This window comes from Rhyacophila brunnea, unplaced genomic scaffold (genome assembly GCF_057557595.1).
Source record: "Rhyacophila brunnea isolate RB1 unplaced genomic scaffold, BYU_Rbru_1.0 scaffold_3, whole genome shotgun sequence".
NCBI classification, from domain to species: Eukaryota; Metazoa; Arthropoda; class Insecta; order Trichoptera; family Rhyacophilidae; genus Rhyacophila; species Rhyacophila brunnea.
This window is the reverse complement of record NW_028232965.1, coordinates 41,103,211-41,130,156: the sequence shown is the minus strand read 5'-3', so window position 1 is coordinate 41,130,156 and position 26,946 is coordinate 41,103,211. Positions and strand designations below refer to the sequence as shown.

Below are 26,946 nucleotides of genomic sequence, written 5' to 3'. Positions count from 1 at the left end.
CGTTTGTATTCGTTAATTAATTGTCGAATGACCTCTAATTGAAATTGTGCCAACGGTACACGTTTTCCAGTTTTTTGACAAAACAGTATATGGCTGTTCAACAGTGAGAGGTCGATTAGATGGAAGAACATTTTTTTGTACCACCTCATTGTTTTGCGCGTCGAGTGAACACTTGACAAAACCATGTCTGATTTGTCAACTGCACCCATATTTTTATTGTAATCTTGGACACATTCCGGTTTTATTATCGGTTCATTCCGATACGTTCTTTTGCCTGTGTCGGTGAGCTGGGCAGGATGAAGAGTCGTCAGCATGGATACTTCCCTTTTATCTTTCCAGATTTGTGCCGAAATAGTGTCTGTGTGGTAAGCTTTCATTTCTCCTTTTTTCAATTTCTCCGTATGCTTTGGCAATCCCTTTCGGTTTCTCCTTACAGTGCCGCAAGCATTCGTTTTCCGGTCATGTAGTTTTTGGAACAAAATTGGGCTAGTATACCAATTGTCTACGTACAGGGTATGTCCCCTGTCCAAATATGGTTCCATGAGAGTCAAGACTACACTTCCTGAAATACCCATGTGCATGTGTGTTACATATTCGGTGGTTTTTCCAGTGTACACAATAAAATTCAGTACATATCCGGTGGCACAGTCACATATCACAAAAAATTTAATGCCAAAACGGCTTGCTTTTGATGGGATATACTGGCGAAATGACAAATTGCCTTTGAAAAGTAGCAAACTTTCATCGATGCACACATTCATGTAAGGATACATGCACTCCGCAAACTTTTTTTTGAAATAGTCCACTAGGAATCTAATTTTGAAAATCTTGTCCCCACTTATTTGTTGCGTATTGTCACAAAAGTGGAGCATGCGAAGAATGATTTGAAATCTATTGCGGGGCATCGTATCTGAGTAAATCGGAGAAAATAGTAAAATATCTGTAGACCAGTGATCTTGTATTTTATTTCTCGAATTACAGGCCATCAAAAGACATATTGCCAAAAAGAGGTACAATTCTCCTACTGTTACGTCTACCCATTGTTTCAATCTCCAACTCAACTCATTGCAGTGATTTTTGACGAATTGGTATTGTTTATTGGTTTCAATGGTAACGAAATCCATGAGCGTGCTGGTTATGAACAGCTTGAAAAACTCCGATTCTCTGCTATCAACATTTTCTACGTCCGCTCCTGACCTCGAGCTATCAAATGAATTTATTTTGGGGACAAAATCATCGGTTTCCCATTCGAAAACTGGAACAGATTCATCAGCCGGTACAGATTCATCAATTTGTGCAGCTTCATATGCACTGGGATCTTGTTCCTCTTCATCCAAATCGACATCAAAATCACTATCATCCGATTCAACAGTTATGCCAACCCTGTACATCAAATCTTCGACCTGTTCGGCATTTTCTGATGAACTTTGTGTTCCTTCCATTTTGATTAGAAAGAAGATCAAAAGGTTTATATGTAAAAAAGTTCAAATATCCCAGAAACTTGACTTATTATAAAAAGATATAACACAAAAAGTCAAATAAGTTAAACACTATGCGAATAAAATAAGTCCCGACACTAATATCTTATAAAATATACAATTACGACACACAACACAGATTACGAAGGTTTAAAAATTACAAAATCGTACCCGTAAATTACTGAAATGAATTATAAAGTGAAAATATTTCAGCCGCGAAACCGAATTAGGTACGTCAAATACGACTTCGAATATTCAACTGGCATATTTTCGAAGATGTGTCACTGCTATTGTGTAGTTGTGTATATTCAGGAATCACAGTATTCCCCGTTTCTCGTATGCATAAGCGAACCATAATTTCGATTGCATCTACTATAAGTAAACGGGAATCCCGGCGAGTAATTTGATAAATATCGGATCCGTGGCACAACCCTACTAGCGACGCGTTTCGGTAACCAAAGAAAGGTTTGTTTAAAATTGATTTTTCGTTGATGATAATATAGAAAATTACAAATGTAAATATTACACCATGATCCTAAGAGATGTCGCTGTATGGGCAATGCGATTGAATTATTCAAAACATTGCCTCGGCCGATATATTGCGTTTCAAGTGAAGCGTCTTTGCACGCGCATTTTGCATGGCTGGCCCTCTGTTCTCGGAATAGAAAAGCGTGCTAGGACGCTGGTGGCACTTATCCGGTTAATAAACCCCCATTCCGCACAGGCAAGTAAACCTGTAACTATGTTTTCTTCTTCGGCACATGACAAGATATGTTGTCCACCATATTTTTTAGTGTGGGTACCTTTAAGCCATCGCTGCAATGTTGTATTCTTGCGAAATTTGCCTTTCGAGGCACAACACACCTATTAGTTATTGCAATTAGACGTGTCTATACGTCATGTCTGATGGAATAGGGCATGCGTTATTCCTATTAGTCACCCATCAGATGTGGTTTAACTTACCTCAAAGTGATAAAAAGTCGCGTTCCAGTATCCTTTTTGCCATTCTATCTTGTAGAAGTTCCAGCAGAGTCAAATGTGTATAGTGTTAATCGTGTGCAATTGTAAAATTTTTCTTTATCACCTCCGATAAATATCACCACCACCTCTCATGTCCGACATCTTATACACGACTAACTGAATGTTCTAACTAGGTTTGTCAGCTACCACTTTTTCATTTCTCTAGCCGTCTAGCAAGCGTTTACTCTTGGTCGTGAATTAGTTAACTTAATAAATCTTAACCTAAACAACTGGGATTACTACACCTGGCACTCTGGGTCACCTAAAACTTATCCCGCAATGAACTAACTATTGCTGACCATTTAGTTAAAACTGAATGGCAAAATTTTACTAACCATTTTGGCCATGCTGTATTTTGAGACCATAAGATTCTCTTCCGATTACTATTTGTCGCTGTAGGATTGGTTTGTTGAATAGACCAAATGTTAAATCTTGAGGAGACGAACAACAAATTTCATTATCCTATATTTAATAAACACATGGACGTACTTAAATTGTTGTTTTTACAGCATGTGAATGCTGTATTCATTACAAAGCAATTTAAAGAAAAGGATGGTTCTGGTCCATTTAGATACAAAAAATCATTGTGCATTAAAAGGTTGATTTCGACAAACCAATCCTTTAGCGAACGAACGTATTGTCTAACTAAATAATATTGTTATGTAAATGTATTGTTTTTTTATCTATTGTATGGTTTGTACTTATGTAATTCTAGGTCAAGCAGCATTTTTGCGAAATTAAGATAAATAATCCTTGGAAACTTGTCTTCAATTAAAAACCTGTAGAGAAATAAATACCGGATAATTTTGTCCTTTGGATTTTATATTACGAATTGTCATTAATTTATAAATTATTTTTTTGGCACTGTTTGGAATCTGCCACTTGATTTATGATTTCATAAACCATGTCCAATTAATTATTCACAATTTTTTTCTTATTTAGTTTATGTGTTTGCTTGTTTAGGAAAATATGTAAATTCACAATTTTCTTCTTATTTAGTTTATGTCATTGTGTTTGCTTGTTTAGGAGAATATGTACTATGTTAAAAATTGACAATAAAAACACTTGAAATTTAAACATTTATTGATTTTCATTTGTAATTATTACATTGTAAACAGACATGACAGATAATATTTTGCTACTATCAAGTATAAGTATAACGATGACATGACATGTGTTGGTACGTTAGTACTTTAGTACATCTCAATCTACAATACATCTAGATGTTTTTCCTATTGCGACATGCAATATTGAGATTAATCTATTTGATATTTAGACTGTTAATGCTTATTTTATAACATTTCAATTATAGTGCAACATAAAACTTCATTATTTCTCTAAGATTAAATTGAATGGAATGGAAATTGTATTAAAAATCCACATGGAAGATTTCGTAGGCTATACATTATATAAAAGTTACTCTGCATCGCAACGATGAGATGGAGTAATTTAGATTTCTTTTTAAACTCACAATTTATAATATTACAGGTATCTAAGTAGACATCAAAAATTCACAATGCCATGAAAATGAATGTTTTAAACAAATCCTTCGCCATAATAAATTGTTGCGCTATATTTAATTAATAAATGCATTTGGAATTCAATTTGGACGATGAATATGAATGCTACGATAAAAGATTTTCTTTGCTCGTGTTGTTTATAACTCAAAAATATTGATCGCCGACGCCTGGCGGCAGATGGCATAAAGGAAAATATCTTTCGGCGGGTGAATAAATTCTCTGACCGCTTTCAATATCAAGATTATTACGATTCAAATGAAAAATAATCATTCCGAAAGGTGCGACCGTCGATGTCTCGTAAAATTGCAATCCGGCGGATGCGTCAGGGACGCGTCGGCTTTTCAGAGTATTGCAATTGTCGCTGCGAACATGTTCAAACGGACATCGACAAGTCGCCCTTTAGAGCAATTCTCACGATATTTTGTTTCGCCACCTGGAAAACAAAACTAGCGGCGAAAAGCTGATGACGCTCTGGAGACGCAGGAAGATGATGAGGACGGCGAGAACCGTCGCAATATTTAATGACCTTTTTACATCGTTTTCTGTTATATTTTTGCTCATTGACGGCCAAATGTAGTATTGTGGATTGAAAATAAGAAACTGGCCTGAAAGATCGCGGGAGAGTTTCCCGGGTCCGCAGGGGATCAGGGGACTCTCATCGGAGACTGAATCTGAGAAAGCAAAATCATTCCGCATGTCGGCTTCCAAACTAAATCTAAACAAAGAAAAACAATGGAAAGTGGTAGCAGAGCCAACTCTGTTTGACATCACCCTCTGACAACACTCGACGTACCCCATCCGAGAATATTTCATCTCTGCCACTGAACGTCCGGAAAGACGACCACGGGGGGTGGGCAGATGCGAAGAGTCTGAGAGGGGGGAGGTGTTCTTCGGAAGGGAGTGAGTGACGGGGGAGTGCCGCGAGTTGGATGCTCCGCTAGCCCACCACCCTCAGCTGGGGAATTTGCAGTAGAGGGCGTAGTGAAGGTCGTACCCTGAGAAACGACAGTACTGTGCGTCCTTCTGTTGGTAGCAACCGAAAGACGAGAACTCCTTCAGCTCACGCGGGGCATCCGAAGCCGGAGATTCCTGGAATTCACAAAAATAAGTAACTGGTAAGATAATTTATGTAAACGTTTAAGGTTGGGAAACTTTCCATTAGTCAAGTGGGGACACAAACTACAGGAAATTCAAAATCTGAGTCAATTTATTTCAGAAAAAATGATGCCCGAACATAATTACCATTGCATCACGTATTGTCACACTGAGATAGAGATAGAAATAATAAATCGCCATCTTTATCTCAACGTAATATGACGGTAATGTGTTCGGGCCATTATGCTAGAAACACATTACCTACCATAATGTCAAGTGAGATCACGGTAAGTTTGCGCTACAGAATAAAAATGTTGTTTTACTTGATTCAGACATACATATTATGTCCGTTTAGCACCTTTTGAGCTGAAAAAGAAGCGTCGGAAAAATTAACCACACACCACACCGACTTGACATGTGACTGAAGGTTTTTTTATTTTAGTGGCTTGGAGAGAACTACAAATGACATTGTTATTGACAGACCATTTTTGTAGGTTGTCAGTTTTTATTATTGAATGTTCTGATGGCTGCACATGAGCTCACGTGACATGATGGTGATGTGTTTCTAGCGTTTTATGTTCTCGGCATTTGGTAGGTATCTTCGCTGAAAAAGTAAAAAAAAAGTGCTTTGATAAAAAAAATATACCTGGTTAGCAAACACAGTGAGGACAAACTTCCCCGGACGGAAGGTGTCGATGACGCGAGTGATGACTTCTTCATAACTCTCGATGGGTACGTTGCTCTCGAATGAGACGTACGAATACTCCGGTTCAGGGGTGATATGGATAGTCATGTAGTATCCCTGGACAAAATACAAATAGTCATATTTTATAATTCACAAGAATAAGATAATATATTATTATAATGAATATTCAAAGATGAAAATACAACAGTGAGTGTCTTATAAAAATGCAGTAAAATAAATCATTTGTAATGCTAAATCAAGCAACTTAATTTTTTTAGGCAAATTGAGGATCTGGGTGGATGAGGACCATGATATGGTCACGTGTGTTTAAAATGTCTGAACATTTTAATTAACACAAATAGTATCAATATGTTAACAAGTTGATCACTAGTGGGTACATGCGTACCTGCGCAGTCGCCGAATTGAAATGATTTTATTGATATTGTAAGAAAATTCTCAAAACAATATCCCAATAGTATTTAGGCTCCTCAATTGCCTTTAAGCGAGTTACAAATAAGATTACTACAAAAATGGGGATGAAAGAACTAAGTTTACTTATATACAAATTTTTTAGAAGATCGCATGAACATTCCTATCATACAATACAAATTACATTATTATCATGAGCTATAAAAATATCTGAGTCATAATTTTTTTATGATTTACTCACATTTGGCAAATCAGGCTCTCCCTGAAGCAATTCAAGTAAGAACAAAATTTTATATCAATATCGAGTATAATATTATTTATTACCTATGTATGTAGATTATAAGTGGTTGAACATAAGTTATTTTTTTCCATAACCAAATTGAGAAGCAAAATGAGGTGGCTATTTCAAAATTCTTGTATTATAAGTATGTCCACAATTTGAATATTTGTGGTAAATATTCTTTTTGTGTTTCAAGTGTAAATGGTTAGTTTCAAATGTTGAAATTATATGCACATTTCTAATAGTCGATCAAGCCTGCCTTCATTTCATATAAGCAAAATAATATTGGAGATCAATTTAATTTTTTAAATTTAATCATTAAATTTTAAAACATGTACATATTTTTGTTAGGATTTTAAGCATTGTTTTTGAAAATAAATGACACTCGAATCATCATTCGAGTGTCTTTTCTCTCAATAAGTTAAACCAGGGGTGACAAACCTGCGGCCTGCTAAGGGCCTCAAGTGCGGCCTTTTGACTGAATCCAAATTTTACAAAATAAATCTTTATTTTTTGTATAACTTTTTATTTATTAGGCATAAAAAATGATTATTTTTGCCATTTTAGTGCGTTTTTACAAATAAATTTGATGACTACATGCATTTTTATGTATGCTACGTAAATGCGGTCTTATTTGATTTAAGATAAATGAATGCGGCCTTCCGACAGGAAAAGGTTCGTCACCCTTGAGTTAAACTGTACACATCACTGGCGAAGGGTGGAGGTAGGCTGTTAAGATCCGACATACATAGTGCATACCAAACTTTGTCAGTCATTCGTATTTGTTTTTATTGAGCCAAGACTACCAATATGCAGATAGTGTTGGTCAGTTTTAAAAAATTAATTAAACACTGCATAAACCAAGCCATAATAGATAATAGTCAAAAAATAGTTGTCTACCTTAAATTATGCCATTAAATCATAAATAGTTTTAGATATTTTATAGATGGAAGAATATTTTTTTTATAGCGTAGGTATGGCTTGATGGATTTTAAAAAACTAACCAACAACATATTTATTTAACGAAAACAAATAAGTATAACTGAAAAAGTGTGCGATATTTTTGTTGGATCAGCCATTCATACCTAAACTATTATGGTATTACTTAGGCAGGGTTTAATTGATTTTTTAAAACTAACTAACACTATCTGCAAATTGTAGTCTTAGTTCAATGAAAACAAATACGTATAGTTATATCGGATCTTAACAGCCTACCTCCCACCCATCGCCACTGGTATACGGGTATTATGGATGGTAGAATAGGCGTGTCGATCTAAAAATAAAGTCTAATAAGTAAAATATTTCGTCACCTTAAATGCTACAACTAGATAACCTGATGTTCACTGTTTTTGAGATCAACTATTGAATATGATTGATTCTAAATTTCCTTTTCTACAAAATGATAAAACTAGGTAAGTCAGAAGTTGATAGGAACTGTATTATTTTTTTGTTTGAAAATATTAGATAACTTTCCATATAGATGCATTAAATAAATAAAATAATATCTACAATATTTTTTCATACAATTGAACATTATTTAATTGTTCCCAATTTCCCATTTTTATTTTAAATAATAATTATAGCCTACATATATATTAATCAAGTAAAGTATAAATTTCATTTTCCTAACAATGACCGAATCAGAGTTATCTAGTTGTAGTATTGAGGTGACGATTAACAATTAAACATTATTGGAATAAAAACATGCAACATTATCAATTCTGAATTTTTGGCATACATTGATTTTTTGAACACTTAATCTCACATAATATTAATTTATAAGGGATAACCTAACAATAATTTGATGAAAGTTTTGGATAATTCCTATGGAATAGGACAAAACTCTCATCAATTAAAATTCGAATTAATATTCAACTTCCATGAAAGTACCCTCTCAGTCGATAATACAAATTAAAATAGGTATATTTGAGGTGACTTACTTCCTTGGTGACTCCGTTCATGGAATAGCCGCAAGGATCAAAGAGGTAGTCATCGATCACCATCCCAGGAATGATCTTCTCAATACCGGATTTCTGAAATGATATGAAGATTGAAATAGCATATAATTTTATATATCCATATTCCAAAGACTCTCACTAAGAAGTCTCAAGAAGGTAGGACTAAAATATATATATTACATTAGTCATTTTACATTGCAATGTTGCATTGTGGCAAACTTCAAACATGTGGTCGACTTGTACTGAAACCGAATAATATTAAATTTTCTGTGCCTAACAATTCAACCAAATTTAAAATGTTGCGGTTACCATCAGGTGTTTTAATACGAAAACATTTAATTTCATATAATACTAAGTTAAAAGGTAAAATACTTTCTATATACTATATTTCCCTCTTGTTATTGTCCAAACTTTTAATCATACCTACTTAATGTATTTTTAATAAAGATTCTTAACATTCTCAAATAATATTGTGTATATTAATTAATCCACTATTGAATATCTGTTTGTGAAAGAAAAAAGGAGATGAATCTAAAATCACTACTTTCTAGATCACTACTTGCATTAAAACTTCCATGTTTTTGTGTGAAATTTACCTATTCAGAAGCGTTGATTCAACTCACCCCTTTCCCCATTTTATGCATTGTGGTCCCTTCCACATGTAGAAATATTTTTTTAAACAAAGGACTCAGATATTGAAGTTATATAATATAATATATTTTATCTCAATATAGATAATAATAGTATGTAGTAAATAGGTATATTATCTCAACTTTGGGTGGGAGATTTAATTATTTTAGCTGATGGTAGCCTGTACCTTGGTGGCCTCTTTGGCGTCCTTGGACTGGTCCTTGGTGAAGATGGCCATGATGTCGGGATCGAGATCCGACATGAGCATCTCAACAGTTTGGTCGGGTTCTGGTGGCGCCCCGTCACACAACGCTCGCCGAGCCCTAGCTGTCTGGTCTTCCTTCTCCAGTGCACCTACCGTGCCTGTGAACACAATTCCATCATTTAACAAACAATCAATGGAGTCAAGTCGACACCTTAACTCCAAGGATTTATGTCATTTCTATACTATACACGAAAGCGATTTATATAAATCGACTGTGTGAGATCAAAGAGTTGTTTCGAATTTTAGTTTTTTGGCTTTGGATTGTATTTGAAAAGATTTACAAACAATGATGAATTAGTATCAAAATAGAAATGGCTACACTCAATAATACAATATCAATTACAGTTAATTATTATAAACCTACATATGTAAAAATTGTTCAATTTAGTGTAAGAATTTTTATAAATGATTTTTAAATGTATTATGTACAAGAATTAGGTACCTATACTATTATCTAATAACTATGCATTTTTAATACATTGGAAACAAATATTTCTTTTTATAGACAGAAGAAATTCACAGCCTTTCTTATAATTAAATTTGTTAATCAGGGAATGAAATTATTAAAATACAACTTCAGATATTATATTATTATGTATGTAATGGGGAGATATTTAGTTAGTTGTGTGTATAGGAATTGCAAGGTAATCTGCCAGAGAATGGTCACTGAATTAGCAAATCACGAAGGTGTCTGGCCGATTTACTTACCGTCGACAGGCAGCAGGGTATACAAATACCAGCAGTCTTTATCTTCTGGCCCCAAAACATATGCTGATCCGTCTTCAAAGAAAGTGTCCAGCAATTCAACCTAGAAAATAATCCCATTCAAATGTTTATTTCTCCGCCGTGTTTCCCATTGGTACGACGAATACTGAGTCAATCGACGTGGAGGATTTTATCCGACGCATTCGAGCCTGAACGCCCTCTTTCCACCCGTCAAACACCTTTGAATTTAAAGACTGACTTTTAAACCCTGAAGCATACTCTGGCAGAAAAGACCATTCACCGAAACAGGATTAGGGTAAGTGTCTACTTAGTGGGTTAATTATTAAAAGAATTTATCCTTCTGTGAGAATGGAAACATTTAAAGGTAAATCCAGATGCAGACTGATTTATAGTGTAGACTGGCCAGGTTAAATAGAATAAAATTAATATTGCCACATGAATTTATTTAACATTATCGTATTTTACTTTGATTGCTTGATTCTTTGATTGATTACTTAGGTAGAATATTAATTGCATATGCTTTTTACTTATTTTGAAAAAAAATATAGTATTAAGCATATATTATTATAAAATGCTGTCAGGATTATAAAATTAAAATACCTACTAGCATTGGTATTAAAAAAAATACGAAATGTTAAAATAGAAAATGTTACTGCAAACAGTAAAAAAAATCTTTTTGCAAATTTATGATAGGTATACTCAAACAAAAACGGAGTACCGCCGATGAAGGTATGTTCATCTGGTCAATCTAAAGAAATAGCTTTTTGTCAGCTAAAGAAGGATCACATGAAGATATTTTGACCATTAGTGAGATGCATAACGTTGCAGTGGAGTTGCAAATAAATTAAAAGAAACCTCGCTCTCGAAGTTTCTGTGCATATCAGCCTGCAGCTGCGGCCTGGTGAAGTTCTTGCGCGAGTAGAAGACGTTCTCGACGGCCGAGTGGGCAGCCAGCTCTGCCGCCAGTTCCAGCATACCTCGGAGGCAGCTCAGCGGAGTTGTCGTGCCGCACGTCTTCAGGATCCAGCGCCGAGAAGACACGAACATGCTGCTCTCACTGTGAAACAATAAAATTACACACTCGTTACATACGGCGATTTTTTTTTCAGAATTTTCATTTTAATTCTTCCCATTTTGTATATTTTATGAAGATAGCCTTCAGATACATTTGAAGGATTTCATTTCAACAAGGGATTCGGGACAATTAACACTTTTACGGTCGGTTACAATTCCTTTAGAATTGAGGTGAAAATAGTATGTATGTATAATATTATAGAGAAACGTGAGAATGTATTAGGCCACAGGCAAAATATCAATCATTACGCATTTTACTCAGTCGAAAGTATTAGTTTTCTACCACCAGACGATTGTAGCATAAGCATGCGCGACCATAAAAAATGTCAAACATAATAAAATATATCATATGTTTTTTTAGTTTCGTATCATTTATTGAAAAGATAACGGTAACCTCATTAGGAGAGTAATCGGTTAATGATTCTGTAAATATCAAGACTTCAAAGTATGAACACAATAACGCTGTTAATATACCCGCAAAGGCATTGTCAAACAATATCTACAATAACCCACAAATTATTTGTGGGAGAATCAAATAATATAATGTACTGAGGAAGGTTCGTGTACGTGTTGCATTTTAGCGTTCTTTTTACAACTTAAAACATGCGTAATAAAAATTACGATTAAGCAAATACCTACATCAGGGATGGCGAACCTAAGGCATGCGTGCCACTAGTGGCAAGCGAGATGATTTTGCATGGCACGCGAATGTCTCATTTTGAGGAGAAAAGAAATTACTATTTTATAATAAAAGAAAAAAACATTTTTTTTAAGTTTTACAAATAAATATATACCTACTTAGGTACTTATATAATATGTATTTAAAAATAATGACGAATACCCATTCGTATTTCCTTCGGTTTTTCATATTATGTTTACCAATCAATGCGCAAACGGAAACGGCGAAATTGATGCATAAATATGACAAATCGCGTTGTATAAAAAATTGCAGGCAAATCCTTTTCAAGAATAATCATTACGTTTAATATAAATATACAATTATTGCATATCGGTCCTTAGGATCGGGGAATTAAAAATAAAAATATTCAATCAACAAACCTCATGAAATTAAGTATCGGCAGTCATTTAAATATAATAACTGCTTGTTATTTTGTCTCAAACATAATCTCTAAAAATGGAAAAAAAACTTCAGTGATGGAGAATATAATATGAAAGAAGAGTGGATTAAAATCCTTCCACGATCTCATTGACTAATTTGAAAATAAGGAAAAAAAATCAAAGAATAAAAGTATACCTTCGGCTATTACAGTGAAAGATGGAATATCAAGATTTTTTAAACTTTTTTAATAGAATTCTTAAAAACTATTTTTTTAGAAAACTTTAAAAAACTTTTTTTTTCGCTATGAAAAACTGCTTGGCACGCCAGACTGCTGAAAAATATTTGGGAAATTTTGGCACTCGTACGTAAAAAGGTTCGCTAACCCTGACCTACACAATATAAAACAAAAATACTTTTCAATACGTTGTTTTTTGTGGGTGTCAATTAGTGTCAATCTGGCCCTGGTGATACTTCGTTCAATAACATTTGACCGCGTAAATTGCATACAATCGAGTGACGTTTTGCAGACTCATAAAATTAATAATATATGAATAATATATAATAAATTAATAATAAGCATTGTCAGTCATATATTTTTTTTGGATACCAACTTATAAAATTATGTCACTAATTGATGTACAATAATAATGAATAATGATGTATAACCCGGAAGAGTAATATAAATAGGTAACGAGCGATTCACGTTTTATGTGCGTGATAGACATATTCAGTGGACGCATTCACATGGTCAAAATGTCAAAAATACTTTTTTGTAGGAATTTTTGAGAATATTATATAAGATATTTAACACTAATATATTATATAAGCATTGCCCACAGGAAATAAGACATGACCAAAGTTCAAAGTTTATGATACATATTAATGTGGATACAACGAAATAACGGCCGTAGCAATTATTCGGTTGAAAATATTTAAAATCTCTACATGTCCACACAATGATAAGAATAAATTTAATTAACTGAGAAAGGAGCGTTTATCTTGTAATATTTATATTTGTTTTATTTATCAAATGTTTGCTCATTCTACTATTTTTCAAGAAGTAGTCGGGGAGAGATAGTATTAATAATTTAAAATTCATGACTTGAAAAATAATTATGATCTCGTAATTAAAATACAAACAATGTAATTCGGAGAAAATAATCAGAAGTGAAAAATGTGATTGCTGTTTACAATCCCCACACGAAACTCACAAAACTTTGTTCTGGTATTAGCTTCGAAGTCACATATTATTTTAAAAGATAGTGGAGAAGTTTTGATTAGGGAATCCAATCCCGAGCCAAAATTCTGATCCCGGGATTTCGGGATTACAATTTGACAATCCCGGGATCCCGGGACTGGTCCCGGGATTGGGATTTTTTTCCATTGTTAATATAAAATTTTTATATTTACAAATAACATTGATAAAATCGGTCAAAAATAAATCTAGTATAATTTATACTATTTAAGACATTTATTGTTAATATTGTATACGTTAAATCTTGGAAATACACAAGTTTAATGGAGTAAATAATATTGTAATATAAATAATAATGTGAATTCAATATGAGATTGCTATTTTTGTTAGTAAAGACATAATGAATAGATCAGCGAGATTTAAAATAGTAAAGCAAATAATCATGGCGTACTTATGGCCTTTCCGCTTCATAAATCTAATTAGTCAGCCAAATATGAAACTGCCGTAGAACGTATGATATCATGGTGGAATTACTTTGTTAAAAGTGCGAAGCATTGTTTTTTTACCAATTTTTCTCATTTTTAATAATCTATGTAAAAAAATAAAATGAATCGGCAACCTACACATCAAACTTCATTCAAACTCAAGTTTATTTCTAATGTAGTTATTTTGTATTAAAAGTATTTTTTCTGTTATATTTTCCATAAAAATTGATAAAAAAATCAATCCCGAAATCCCGGGATTATGTTTATCAATCCCGGGATTCATAGGTATCGAAAATAGCTCGGGATCCCGGGATCCCGGGATTCGGGATCCCGGGATTGGATTCCCTAGTTTTGATCAAAACAAATGGGTAAGCGGACAAAACGGAACAGCCAGGGGCAAAATAAAACATTAATTTTTGTGAAATCTATTTAAATACACTTTTGTTTTGCCATGGAACCAACAAATGGATACACACATTTGGTAGAATGTATAAATTTGAAGGTGAATAGGTAGGTACTCCAATAAAACATTCTTTAGGGAAAAAATAAGGAAGAATGCGATTATATTTTTATTTCTATAACTTAAAATAATAAAAAAACTAGGAAATAAGTCAGATTTTCATGCCATGTCAGTTGATATTGTTCATTAAAAAAATAATAATAACAAACATATTATTATAAACTAGTTTTGCCTGGGAAATTCTAGTATTGTCTAATAAATAACATTAGGTTCAAATTAATTTTCGTTATAATGCATGGAATTAGGGGTTATAATCCCGGGATCCAGTCCTGGGGTTAACAGTGTTGGTATTCTACGATTCCAATATTGCTTTTAATTAATTAAAAATATATAATACCTATAACATTTATTCCACATAATTTCATATCGATCAAGACTGGATTCGTTCGCTTCATTATGACATTATGACATTAAAATTGATCATTCACTAATCAGTTTTAATTAATCCACGAAGAATCGAGAGTTGAGATAAATTTAAATCAGAATATCAATCACGCTCCATGGTATACGCCCTTACAAGGGAAGGGAAAGTAAATTAGATAACAGCAAAGAATTGATTGGTTTATTTTTTTATATTATGTCTTTTGTATTGTCAAATAAAGCGTATTTTCGCGAATTGAAAGACAGTCGTTTAGTATTTTATTATTGTAATTATATTAAAATAGGAATATAACTTTAGAAAATTTAAAGGTTTTACGAGATGGTCGTTTTAATTATAATTAACAATATTTCTTCATATTTATGTCAAGTTTACGTAAAATATTTATTTATTTTCTCGTTTTTTAATTATATTTCTTACATATAATATATTAAATCATAGCATAAGAGTATGTGTATTTTTATATAAAACTACTTTGGTACAAATAATGAGAAAATGGTCAAAATTTCATGTTCTTACCAATCCTGAGGATTGAAAATTCTGTTCGTGATTAGATTACAATCTCAGTATATCAGGGTACTTTGTTAAGTTTAATGCTTCTAATGATACTATTAATAAATACGAATATAATTGGATATAAAAAAGTCATCGATCTATCACATTATAGGATAGGCGTTTTAGGTAAATGCGTACTGGTTTGACGCGTATAATTTGCGACATATCGTAAGACAATCGAGGCCGTTCATTTGTATTAGCCGGTATATTGCCAATGAGGTGTCGGTCCATTTTTTATATTGCTCAAGTGCAGGTGGGTGAGAACTGAAAGTGGATTATGTACCTACAACTTATGCACACATTAACTCTAATGTTGCCAGGCCCATAAATAATCGGGTCGTTGGCGGCATTTACAATTCCGGGACCTTATGCGTCCCGATTGGATCTGGGCAGGGTCAGACCGGGGCGGTTGGCAACCCTATTCACTATCGAAAGGTGCCTGCTTTGTTTTAACAAAACATTTTGTATCAATATGATAATTTTATTATTAGTCAAATTCGTGGTTTTTGTTGTTTTCAAACACGAGTCAATAAATAATATTGAATTGGGTCAATGGCTAGCTGCTCTTGGCAAAACATGCCAGCAATTACAGGAATAGTTTAAAAGCAGCTATTTTTTTAATTTAAGTATTTTATTACTGTCCGGTTTTAATATTTTTGAGTAGGAATCGAGACATGCCTACTCCAGACCAAGATACATAAGACAGCATACAATTTATGCAATTGTATTTTACCGCTACACAATAAGTCGTTTGAAACTCAACGCACGTCTACACTTTCAAACTTCGCTATACAATTAAAGGTAATCTGGACAGTCCACATCGTAAAAAATCTCACTTTAATTTATCTCAGTATTCCACAGGACTACGCGTCGTTACTTCCAAAGAATATATTATATTTAGGTATATTGTACAACTTCTATCTTTTTATACAATACAATATTATTTATTTATTTCGGTACTGACTTTATTATGTATCTCAATCAGGGATAGCGACGTCATATCGAAAGTATCGGTTTCAAATCGAAAAATCACAAAATCAGTAAAGCAATATGTATGTGGATTTTATTCATTACAAAGGCTACGTATTACTATAGTAAATTTGAAACACATTACGTTTGGTGGGATTTTGGTACTTGTACTGGGTCGTGTCGAATAATGGTGAAATAATTTAAACAACGTTTTTAAATTTTCTGTTGAATTATTATGCTCAATATGCACAAACTTGTACTTGATATGAAGTAAATAAAAAACAAATAAATATAGAATACTGAAATGTCATTTTGATTTCCATAGTAACGCAGTATATATTAATAATTTAGTTGCTAGGACCACCCCCTTAGCAACCAATAATAGTCTTTTACTTTTTACGGATTTTTCTGAAATAACTTTCCATACAAAACAGAATTAAGTGAAAATGAATTCAATTCTGCTTAAAGATGACTAAAAATAATTAAAAGAATGCATTGGCATCGTGTTCTGATATATTCTAAAAGTTTCAAATGTCTAGCTAGTCGGGAAGTTAGTTAAAAATCGATTGCAAGATTTGTAATGGACAAACAAGAATACGAGCTGATAAAAACGTTGTAAAATACCTACGTCGAATATAATATCAAACGATAAATTGTAAAACTGTTTCATATTTTACGGGTGATTTATATTTGCAATTCTGTTATTTGTACGAGTTATAATATTAAAGGATAATGGAAATAATAAATCTATGGACAGAGAACGAAACTCGTCGCCAAATATTATGTGAGTATGTTTGTAAAAGTACCTAGTTTATCCATAAATAAACATTTTTCAGCACGTATTCGACATACTTTTTATATTTTTTGTAACAATGAAAACAGAATCCATACAATTATTTGAACAGTATTCACCGAGAGAATGGTGTAGAAACGTCGTTTGACATTTCGTTATGCCGCGTTTTCGCGTGGTGATTTTTGTCGTTCAACAATATGTTGAATGTTGAACAAGAAATTGAGAGGAATGTTCCCACGTATTGATTAAAGTTAAACCGATAATCGTAAACCAGATGGTGTCAAGTGAATTTGTCAGTTCGTGGGTCTCTATAATTTCTGATATTACAATTTATAAGTAACGAATTAAAGAAAATGTCAAATAAGGTGTTAAAGTCGACACATTTTTGACGTAGGTACTGATACGACCACAGAACAGAAAATAATAATTTCTGAGTTCCCTGGATACGACGGTGCGGCCTAAGTAACAAGAAAAAGTAGGTATTCATAATAATTACAAAATCGACATTGGCAAAAATAAAATAATATCCGATAAGTAATTCATTTTATTACAACACACGCTTATGAACATATAGGTAATATAATAATCATGATGCAGGTTATATATGATATACTAGTCAAATAAAGTAAAATAAAATCTTCAATGATATTAAAGAAAGGTGTAACCACCGTAATCCTTATTCTATGAAGATGGAGCATAAAAAGGTTAGTATGGCAATAAGGGCATTGATAAAAAAAAGCTGCAAGATATTATTGCAGATTCATCTCTTCCATTTTAAATTTACCACTAAGAATTATTATCCGGGATCACACTGAGATAAAAACGTTTTCTATTAGTGTTAATACAACGAACTATATTTTTTTGGATAAAAGATAACTAGGAGCGGAATGCACAATCTAAGATTTCGTTCCTAAGGTAAGTCGCCGAAAAGCATGACTTAACTATAGACAATCCTGAGTATAGAGTTAAGGAATCCTTAACCATAGACTACTTTTGTTATGAACACGCCCCCTTCTGTATTACCATTTACCACTGACAGCTGCTGTCAAAATAAATTCGCATGTCTATAACACAGTCCATACACTCAAATTCATTTGACAATGTATCTCAATATGGATATTGATAGTGTTAATTCGTTTGGCATGTACTTGCAGAATATTATTTTATTTTTATACGCCAGCCCACAGAAATACAAAATACCAGATGAAGAATGACACTTGATGCTTGTGTTACCATGTTAAAAAAAAATCTTGTGGTGCCTGTGGAATCACGTATAATGACTTATAACGGAAACATAAGAGTATTATAATTTAATATTAATATGTATTTATAGTTATTGCATTTATAAAATGCAGTTGTCATATTTTTGTCATCATTTAACGATTATAAAATAATTTACCTAATTTACCTAACGAGAATTTTTAAATATGGTATTATTTTCAATAAAAATGATCTTAACTAAGGACAGTGTTTCTGCATAGTGTTTTCTGCTAAGGAAATTTTAGTTATGTTATGACAAATGTTTCTGCATTCCGCTCTAGGTAAGTACGTAAGTAACAAAAGCAAAACGTCATAACGTGCAGCCATTTTTCTGTTGAAAATGCTGCCAACGCAACTAATATAGTTTTCTCTATAATTATCAATTCAACCATATTAAAATCGTTCTGGAATCGCTATCATAGACCTAGGTATTGGCTCAAATATGTTGGTAACAGATTCGCATAAAATATGTGCATAAAGTAAATTAATTTTGGGATATGTTTAACAAATCCCCCAAGACCTACTACATGAGAATTCATTGCTCGTTAACAACGTTTACGCAGAGAAAACAAATAAAAAGGCGGCGAGTAAACATTCGTCATTTACGGAAAACGTGCGCTACCCCAAATAAAACAAAATCAGCGTAAAAGTGTTTCAGGGTTTTCTGAGAAAAGATTGTAAGCAAACAACAAGACGTATTAAGAGACTGACTTTCAGGAAATAATGGCCGTAATTTACAACGTCATGCGAAATAGGCTTGACATATTGTTTGTCTCCTCTTATCGTATTTTTATTGTACCATGTAACCAGCGTGAGAAGTTACGCGAATTTAAAATATTTATCTTAACATTTTACGTTAAGTTTTTGTGACCCCGCAAAAACGCTGACAGAAAAAAAACCATTTTAAAATTGTACACTTGAAGCGTGGGTTTGTTTTATTTTGTTTTATTTAATTTTATTAAAAGGAAAACAAAAAAGCGGTTGCGTATAAAAAAAGAAAAAGTCCGCAAACTGATCGATGATTTGGCGCCTAAAATGAAACAAACGAAGGCGATATAAAGAACGTACGTGGCCAGTTCGTAAAATTCGCATCTGGGAATACTTACCAGGTCTGATCAGAAATTAAAAAAATAGTCTACCAACTGCGTGTAGTGTACTACAAAATAATACGGGCAACATTCCAATTTTCCATACGGTCTTGCATTTCCGACAAAACTACGCAGCGAAATCTGTACGTAGGTACCGAATCGTGAAAAGCGGCCAGTATGGCAGTCATCCATCGATTGCATGCGTGCGGAAAGAGGCGCATGCGCGCAGTTTCGCTCGAAGCTCGCGAATCTCAATAATTGCCACCCCGTTCACCGATGACCTTGACCTTTCCTTAGCTTTCACAGCTCGCAACGGACTGTTTTATTTTGATGTATAGGGCAGGAGAACGCAATTTATCGGCTGACGGCACATTAATTTTAGACATAAAAATCTATAAGGACAATAAAAATACATAGTATACAATGCTGTGTTATAATAAATATCATTTGATAATGTTAGAATATTAAAAACTCATAAATTCTAATTCATTAAAAATAACTTAGTTTTTTTTAAATCACTGAAAACTAGTAGATTTTCCAAATATTTTTTCATACTATTTATATGGCAACATAATAAAATATATTCTTCTCAAATAATTAAAGTACAGACCTACAAACTTATCTGTAGAATGGCCAAAAATGGAACTACGAACTACCATAGGACGCCATTTTGAAAATCTCATTCGAATGTCAGATTTTATCCAGTTACGAGTTTTGATTGGGTAGTTTTCGAGAGTGGCTCCCCCATCCCATTCTTCGGATAAGTTTGTAGGTCTGTACACATTGTAAGGATTTGGTTTTATTAACCATTTCATGATACTTCGTCACATTCATTGATATAAGGGCACCGTCGGTGACGTCCCTAGACAAGTGCCGCCCTTAAGCAAACTTTGAATGCCGCCCTCTTTCATTTTTAGTTTCATAGTTTTAGTTTATAGATTGTAATATTAATTTATTTCGGCTATCTTAAGCAGACAAGTAGGACTTTAAATCTTTAAATTGTCATACACAAGGTCTATAAAGAATTTAGAGCATTTCCACGAAACCTACTCTCAAACAGTGATGATTTTAAGCACACGGGGATCAGTGGCGCTGACAGGTTTGGAGGCACCCTTGTGAAAATGTTGCCTGTGCCATAAACCGGCATTAAAAATACAATGTGCATTACAATACTACAACAGTTGAGTAGTCAGGATCTTAAATGCTTCGATCATGTTTTAAACTAAGATGTCGATAATTGTAATGAAAGTCGCCACTGTTCTTAAAAGTTATAATATTCGTATTCGTTCTTTCATTCGCCGCCCCTATGCAACGCATAACCTACATACTACCACGGTACGTCACTGGGCACCGCACTAATATATTGAGTAAAGTAGCAAATCAGCAGTATGTAGGTACAATATTCCTTTAAATCGACTACACGGTATTGGGAAGATTATAGTATCCGATATTAGGATACATGCCGGTATGATTAGTCAGTGCGCTGTAAGTCTCAAAGACAATACTTACATTGCATAATATAAATTGGATAATCTAGATTCTAGAATATCTCATGAACATGATTAAAATCAGTCGTTTTCAGAAGATTTCTAGCATTCTAGCTTATTAAACTGAACTCATTTTTTTCTGTTATAAGTGATGTGTGTTCTGACAAGCTCATGCAAACGTCTGTGCTAAAAACCACTATTCAATATTGAACACGTATCCGATAACTGGTTGCGTTTCCCTACATCAAATTTGATTTGTATTTTATGCTAATTTTTGTCTACATCATCGTTAACAAATAAATAAAACGTATGTAGAATAGTAAGCAAGTTTTGGGGGATAAAAATGAAACGAACACAGCGTCACAGCAGAATAATATAACTTCTGGAAACGGCAGTCGACTGTTTTGTGCGTCTGCTTGGATAGCATCATAGATCGTAATAATACTAATAATTTTGTCTCGCTAAGGAATTTCAGAGACGCCGACGGTTTAGTGGGCGCGGGGGTATACGCCGACGCTATTGTACCGCCGCGTTGGGGTATTTTGGGAAAGGGAAAATCCAGACATTCTGTCTCCAAAAACTTTTACGGCCCGACGCTACAATAGAACAAGTCACGCGTAGGATGGTAAATGAGTTTGGAATTGTGGAGATTTTTTGTACAAAAATAAATTACAATGAGATAATTAAACTAAATTGTAGGTAATTCTATGAGAATTTTTGATTACATTTCCAGAATATTGGTACGTTATCAATAAAAGTAACAATTGAATCCATATGGCCATGGCCCCCACATGGGGGGCTGGCAGGGCTCTAGCCTGGGGGCCCGGTGTGGCGGGTCGACGAATTGAGATAAACACACCACAAATCTGCTCTAGTAGTAAAAAAAATCGCCTGTCGCTATTTCGCATGTAGAATTGTATTTTAGAATTATTTTTAGTGTGATTCCTGACTAATAAAAATGACCATTTATCCAATATGGCGAAGGGTCGCATGTTACTTGACTATCATAAAAGAAGGTCGCGATCAGTGCTTCATAATAATATGATGTAGAGTGAAAAATCGCTAAAAATACACGGAATACCCTTTATTCCACACGGAACCTTTGAGTTCCGCGGAATACCTTTGGGGAACATTACACTGCCCTTAACCTTAGCGATACGTCGGGGGGGGGGGGGGGCGCCAAACATTATGGCCTGGGGGCCTGCTTCAGGATGTGGGGGCCATGCATGACTGTCAGTGAAATGAGTAAAAACCAAAGATGTTGAAGACGTTTATTCTGCCGGATATTGTCTACTTTATATGGTTCCCATATATCACAATCGCTTGAACTAGTTTCAGTTTGTCGCAAGTGCCATTTTTCTATGCAACAATAACCACTAACCTTTCTCAATCTTCACAGTTTGTATGGAAATTAGAAAACCAGGCCAAGGATCCTTTCATATATTTAGGCTCCACCTTTATATAGTAGACATTGAAACAAGTTCACTAAACAATCGTTACTTGTTGCGTAAATAGTAAAGTTTTAACCATTTTAGGATTTTTATCACCATTGCCCCCCCAGTGGGTCTATTCTATACTTATGGAACACTAAATTGATAAATAATATCAAACTTAGGGTAGGTTTGTATCAAAATATTAGCACTTATTGTAACAATTACACGAAGCTGGTTTTTATTGTTGCAATAAGTGCTATATTTTAACAGCACCTATCTTGCTGCTGTTAAAATATCGCACTTATTGCAACAATAAAAACCAGCTTCGTGTAATTGTTACAATAAGTGCTAATATTTTGATACAAACCTACCCTAAGTTTGATAATATTTATCACTTTATGACTTTAGCGGTCGATAAGCATAGAATAGACCCACAGGAGTATCAATCGAAACTTTTCATGACGATTAAATCTTCAACATTCGTTTAATTCGTATTTAGCGGGAGTGGAAGGGGAAACCATTAAAAATTCGACAAATGTCATTTCGTGGCATATTTCCTAACCCGGCTTAATCCCAATGGTTCGGGTTCAACAGATACGGCTCGTTCCAACTGTCGCTTTCAAAGTCGGCTTGATCCAAACATTAAATGTACCTAAATGGTGTTCTTATTAATATGTAAATTAATAAATTTTCTATTGTTATCTATTTGAAATGTACTTCTACACCAAATACCTATATATACCTACATCATGAAAATTAGTCTTATATTATTATGTAAAACAGTTTATTGCATTTTGCGACAAATTATGTTTTTGGGAACGAGCCGTGTTTGCAAATAATACCCTTATTAATAATAGGTATGTATATGTATTTTTATCATAATATAAAGATAAAGTATAAACCACACACTGTCAATGTAATTCTGCATTAATTAAATCCCATAATTTTGTTGTTTAGCACACTTAATTAATTGATTATGTGTATTTTGCCTACTCTGCAAGCGTAATTCTATACCTACAAGTTTGTGACAACAACTAAAAGTATCACTAGTGCACAATGCGCCAATTCTGTATTGTGGTTTTACATTATGTTGTAATTAATAAATTATTTTAATCATCGCATGTGGTTTTTGGTTTCATATTTTCACATAGATCATTTTTTCGCCAGTTATCATTGTAACTTGTGAAACAGAGCTGTGAGATGATGTTACTGTGACAATATTATATATTTTTGAAAGAGAATCAAATTTCTTATATTGCATATTCAAAGATGTACTTAATATTTATTATGTCATAGATAGATATGGTATCTCAAAAATATGTATGTTTAATTTCAAATGATTAAAATCTACAAGATATTAGGATATTGATATTACAAATATGATGAATATCTGCAGTAGTTATTTTTACCACGGATGTCCGTTTTTTGCTATAGTCCATAGGTTTTCAAAGTGTACGCCTCGGTTGCCCGGGGCGCCGCGATTAATCCCCAGGTGCGACGTAGGATAGCCGAAAATTTTAATCACACCAGGCAATTTTTAATAAATATGCATATATTATATTTTATTGGTTCAGCAGCTGTTTATTTCAGGACAAAAAGACTTTAACACAGCATACTATACTCTTCCTTCATCACAGACATTTCGCACTGAGTCGAAAGCGGATATGAAAATAAAATTTGGCAATAAGCAACTGGTTATTAGAATGAATATCCTTTGCTGTGTCAAAGTTCAACGAATTTTGGTTCTATTTGCAATGGCTACGCTACGAAGCTGGGTTTTCGGTAGCTGTAACGCGGAACGGGAAATGAAATCAGCTTTACTCGGTTCGCTTTTCCAATAATTGCGAAACTATGTTGTGAACTTTAAACACACCCTTAACACTAATTGATATTATATATCGTCACTGTTCTGGCACTTCTGTCTTCACACTAATTCGAAAAAATGACATATTGAGTTAGTTATACCAAACTGTTCCTTATTTCAAACTTTACCGTCTGGAAACCTTCTTAATAAATAAACAGTCTTTATTTTAAAGTCATCTTTTTTACGATTACTTAATAAACTCACATGATAGACCATTTCAAACATTTTAACAACTTTAAAGTCAAATTACTCAAAACTAGTATTCTCCAGTTAGTGTGTTCTGCCAGAACAGAGACGATATTATGTTGGTAGGTACCCACTTAGGCAGTGACGTCCCATAGGGGTAGGCAGATTGAGTGTCGCTTGGGGGCGGCAGTTACTCAAAGGGCGGCAAATCGAAGAGAATCATTTGGTAGATATAGAAATAGCTACCTAAACTTAGTACGTAATAACGAAAATATCTTTTCATAAAAAAATCCAGTTCACTGGTTGGAAGCAAAATGTATTAATTAACATAACAGGTTTAACATGGCTGTATTTTTTTGTCGGGTTCGCGATGTCTAGTTTACTTCCGTTGCCCTTTGACGTCCATGGTGACCAGAAATGACACGTGCATGGATGATAAAAAATACTGTATACAAAATGGGGCGTTATTTTGGCATTGCCCAGGGGCGGCATTTTGTCTAGGGACGTCACTGCACTTAGGGCATCGTTAAACTGAAAAGTTTGAAAACCACTGCTTTAGTCAGACGATAATTACTACCTACATACTTAGAATCCTTTGGTAAAATATATTGCTATACTACAATAATTTATCATCTTACAACGGATAAGTATTATACAGTAGTAGTGGAAGGATATATTCTTCTGGAATCACTTTGGAAGGGTTTTAGTGTCATATAAAAGTAACGATACCAACATCTAAATGAGTCGCATGCACTGCCAGAATACTCTGATACAATTCTACCTATGCAGTTACATAATATTACATCTATATATTCATATATTAGTTTATCGACCACAATGTTTACGAGAGATATCTATGATTGGATCACCTTTTCCAGGTTATTTATACGTCAGATATATTTATATATTATTTTTACATACAAAATTCAACGTTTTTACTTTAATATTGTAATAAATGTATTGTTTCGATTACGACTACACAATATTGAATATACTATAAACATAAATAGAAATCATGTATCGAGCCATGTAGTAAGAGCGCTCTAAAAATATTTTCTGAAACTATTTCGTGACAATAATACTATGTTTTCAATTTTACAGCTGTTAAATTTTGTTTCGCAGTCTGGCAACAATGATTACCTACATACAGTTTTTTGATCCGAATTCTAATTTTAGAGGCAACGCACGGAAATTATTTTCATAATATCGTTAGGTTTTCAAACATTCAAAATCAAGGGCATGGAAAATGTCAACAACTTGGACCTACAATAACTTACCTGTCAGAGTGTAGACAGTATGGTTGGAATGACGTGGGAATATAATATAGTTATTACTATAATAAATAGGTAGTTATCTACTTTTCTACATTTTTTTATCACGAGTTATTGTAAGATAGTATGGCACATAATTTCATTTCCTATTTAAGTATTTATCAATCGATAACTTCGGACTAAGTGGTTTTTATAATAATTTTCCATGACTACAATAGTAAAGTGATAGCATTTGGGATAGTGACAAATGGTTTGGTAGTCAATAATAATTTGGATAACATGTATCATGATTAGTGACTGATCGATTTTATAGCACAATGATTAAATCAAACTATAACATTCCTAACATTCATAATTAAAATATATATATCGCACCATCGCAACTAAACTGCCACAATCCAAAACCGTCAAACAGAGAAAATCAGCTTTGAAATTTTTACGATTCGCATTTTTGTACTGTGTTTTTGAAATATGTTTAGATATTGAATGAAGTTTTGACTTGAATTTGATGACTTAGAGATATGAAATTTTCGGTACATATACTATGAACGATAGACAATGAAACGTAGTAATTAACTCAAAACACGTAAATTTGGACTTGTGGCGGTTTAGTTGCGAGGGTGCGATATATTAGAAAAATGATGGACCTAATGAGTGCTTTGTTAACCAATCTGTCCGTGGCTCATGTTAATGAATCCTAACAACTTATCATACAGTATCTGAAATGTTTTATATATATTATATTTTTCTGAGGTTATCCAAAATTATGTATTTTCATTAAAAATAATTTAACAATCTTAAATTTTGTCTACCTATACTCAGTATTGAATAAAAAAAATAACAACATTTCTAATTGAGATTCACAGTTATTTTTGAGAATCTTTTTTCAACAAAACAACAAGCCACGTGGTCCAATTAAAGTAGTGTATTAGTAGTTAAACAATCACATAAACATCAGACATCAAACACAAAAATGTATTGTGACCTTACCGGTAAATCGAACCTAAACCCCCCGGTAAAAGAAACTAGTATATTACATATTACGTACCTATTGGACTATAAGCAGTTTAAAAAATACTGGCTTTAATAAATAATTCTAATTTATAGGTAGACGATCTTCACGTGTGCCTACTTAGCTCATTTTGAGACAAGAGTGTGCGATGATTGCTTTCTGGATATAATGTAGGAATGTACTAATTTCCATTGGGAATTATCATGCGCGTTCTTAAGTTCAAATTCCG

The 26,946-nt window shown here is 33.5% G+C and overlaps 1 protein-coding gene across 2 annotated transcripts in view; it reads right to left on the bottom strand.

Moving 5' to 3' along the window:
• Positions 1 to 3,563: 3,563 nt before the first annotated feature.
• The window catches only part of SamDC (S-adenosylmethionine decarboxylase), a 49,705-nt gene continuing 26,322 nt past the window's right edge, over positions 3,564 to 26,946 (bottom strand). Inside the window, exons 3-9 of one of the 2 annotated variants that reach the window (XM_085953405.1) lie at positions 10,942 to 11,143; positions 10,069 to 10,168; positions 9,283 to 9,458; positions 8,448 to 8,540; positions 6,469 to 6,489; positions 5,760 to 5,915; positions 3,564 to 5,107 (exon numbers count right to left, since the gene is read on the bottom strand). In XM_085953405.1, coding sequence (XP_085809531.1) covers positions 4,970 to 5,107; positions 5,760 to 5,915; positions 6,469 to 6,489; positions 8,448 to 8,540; positions 9,283 to 9,458; positions 10,069 to 10,168; positions 10,942 to 11,143 — 886 coding nt within the window. In that variant the 3' untranslated portion in view covers positions 3,564 to 4,969. The remainder of the gene's footprint in view (positions 5,108 to 5,759; positions 5,916 to 6,468; positions 6,490 to 8,447; positions 8,541 to 9,282; positions 9,459 to 10,068; positions 10,169 to 10,941; positions 11,144 to 26,946) is intronic. The other variant, XM_085953406.1, reaches the window with a different exon arrangement.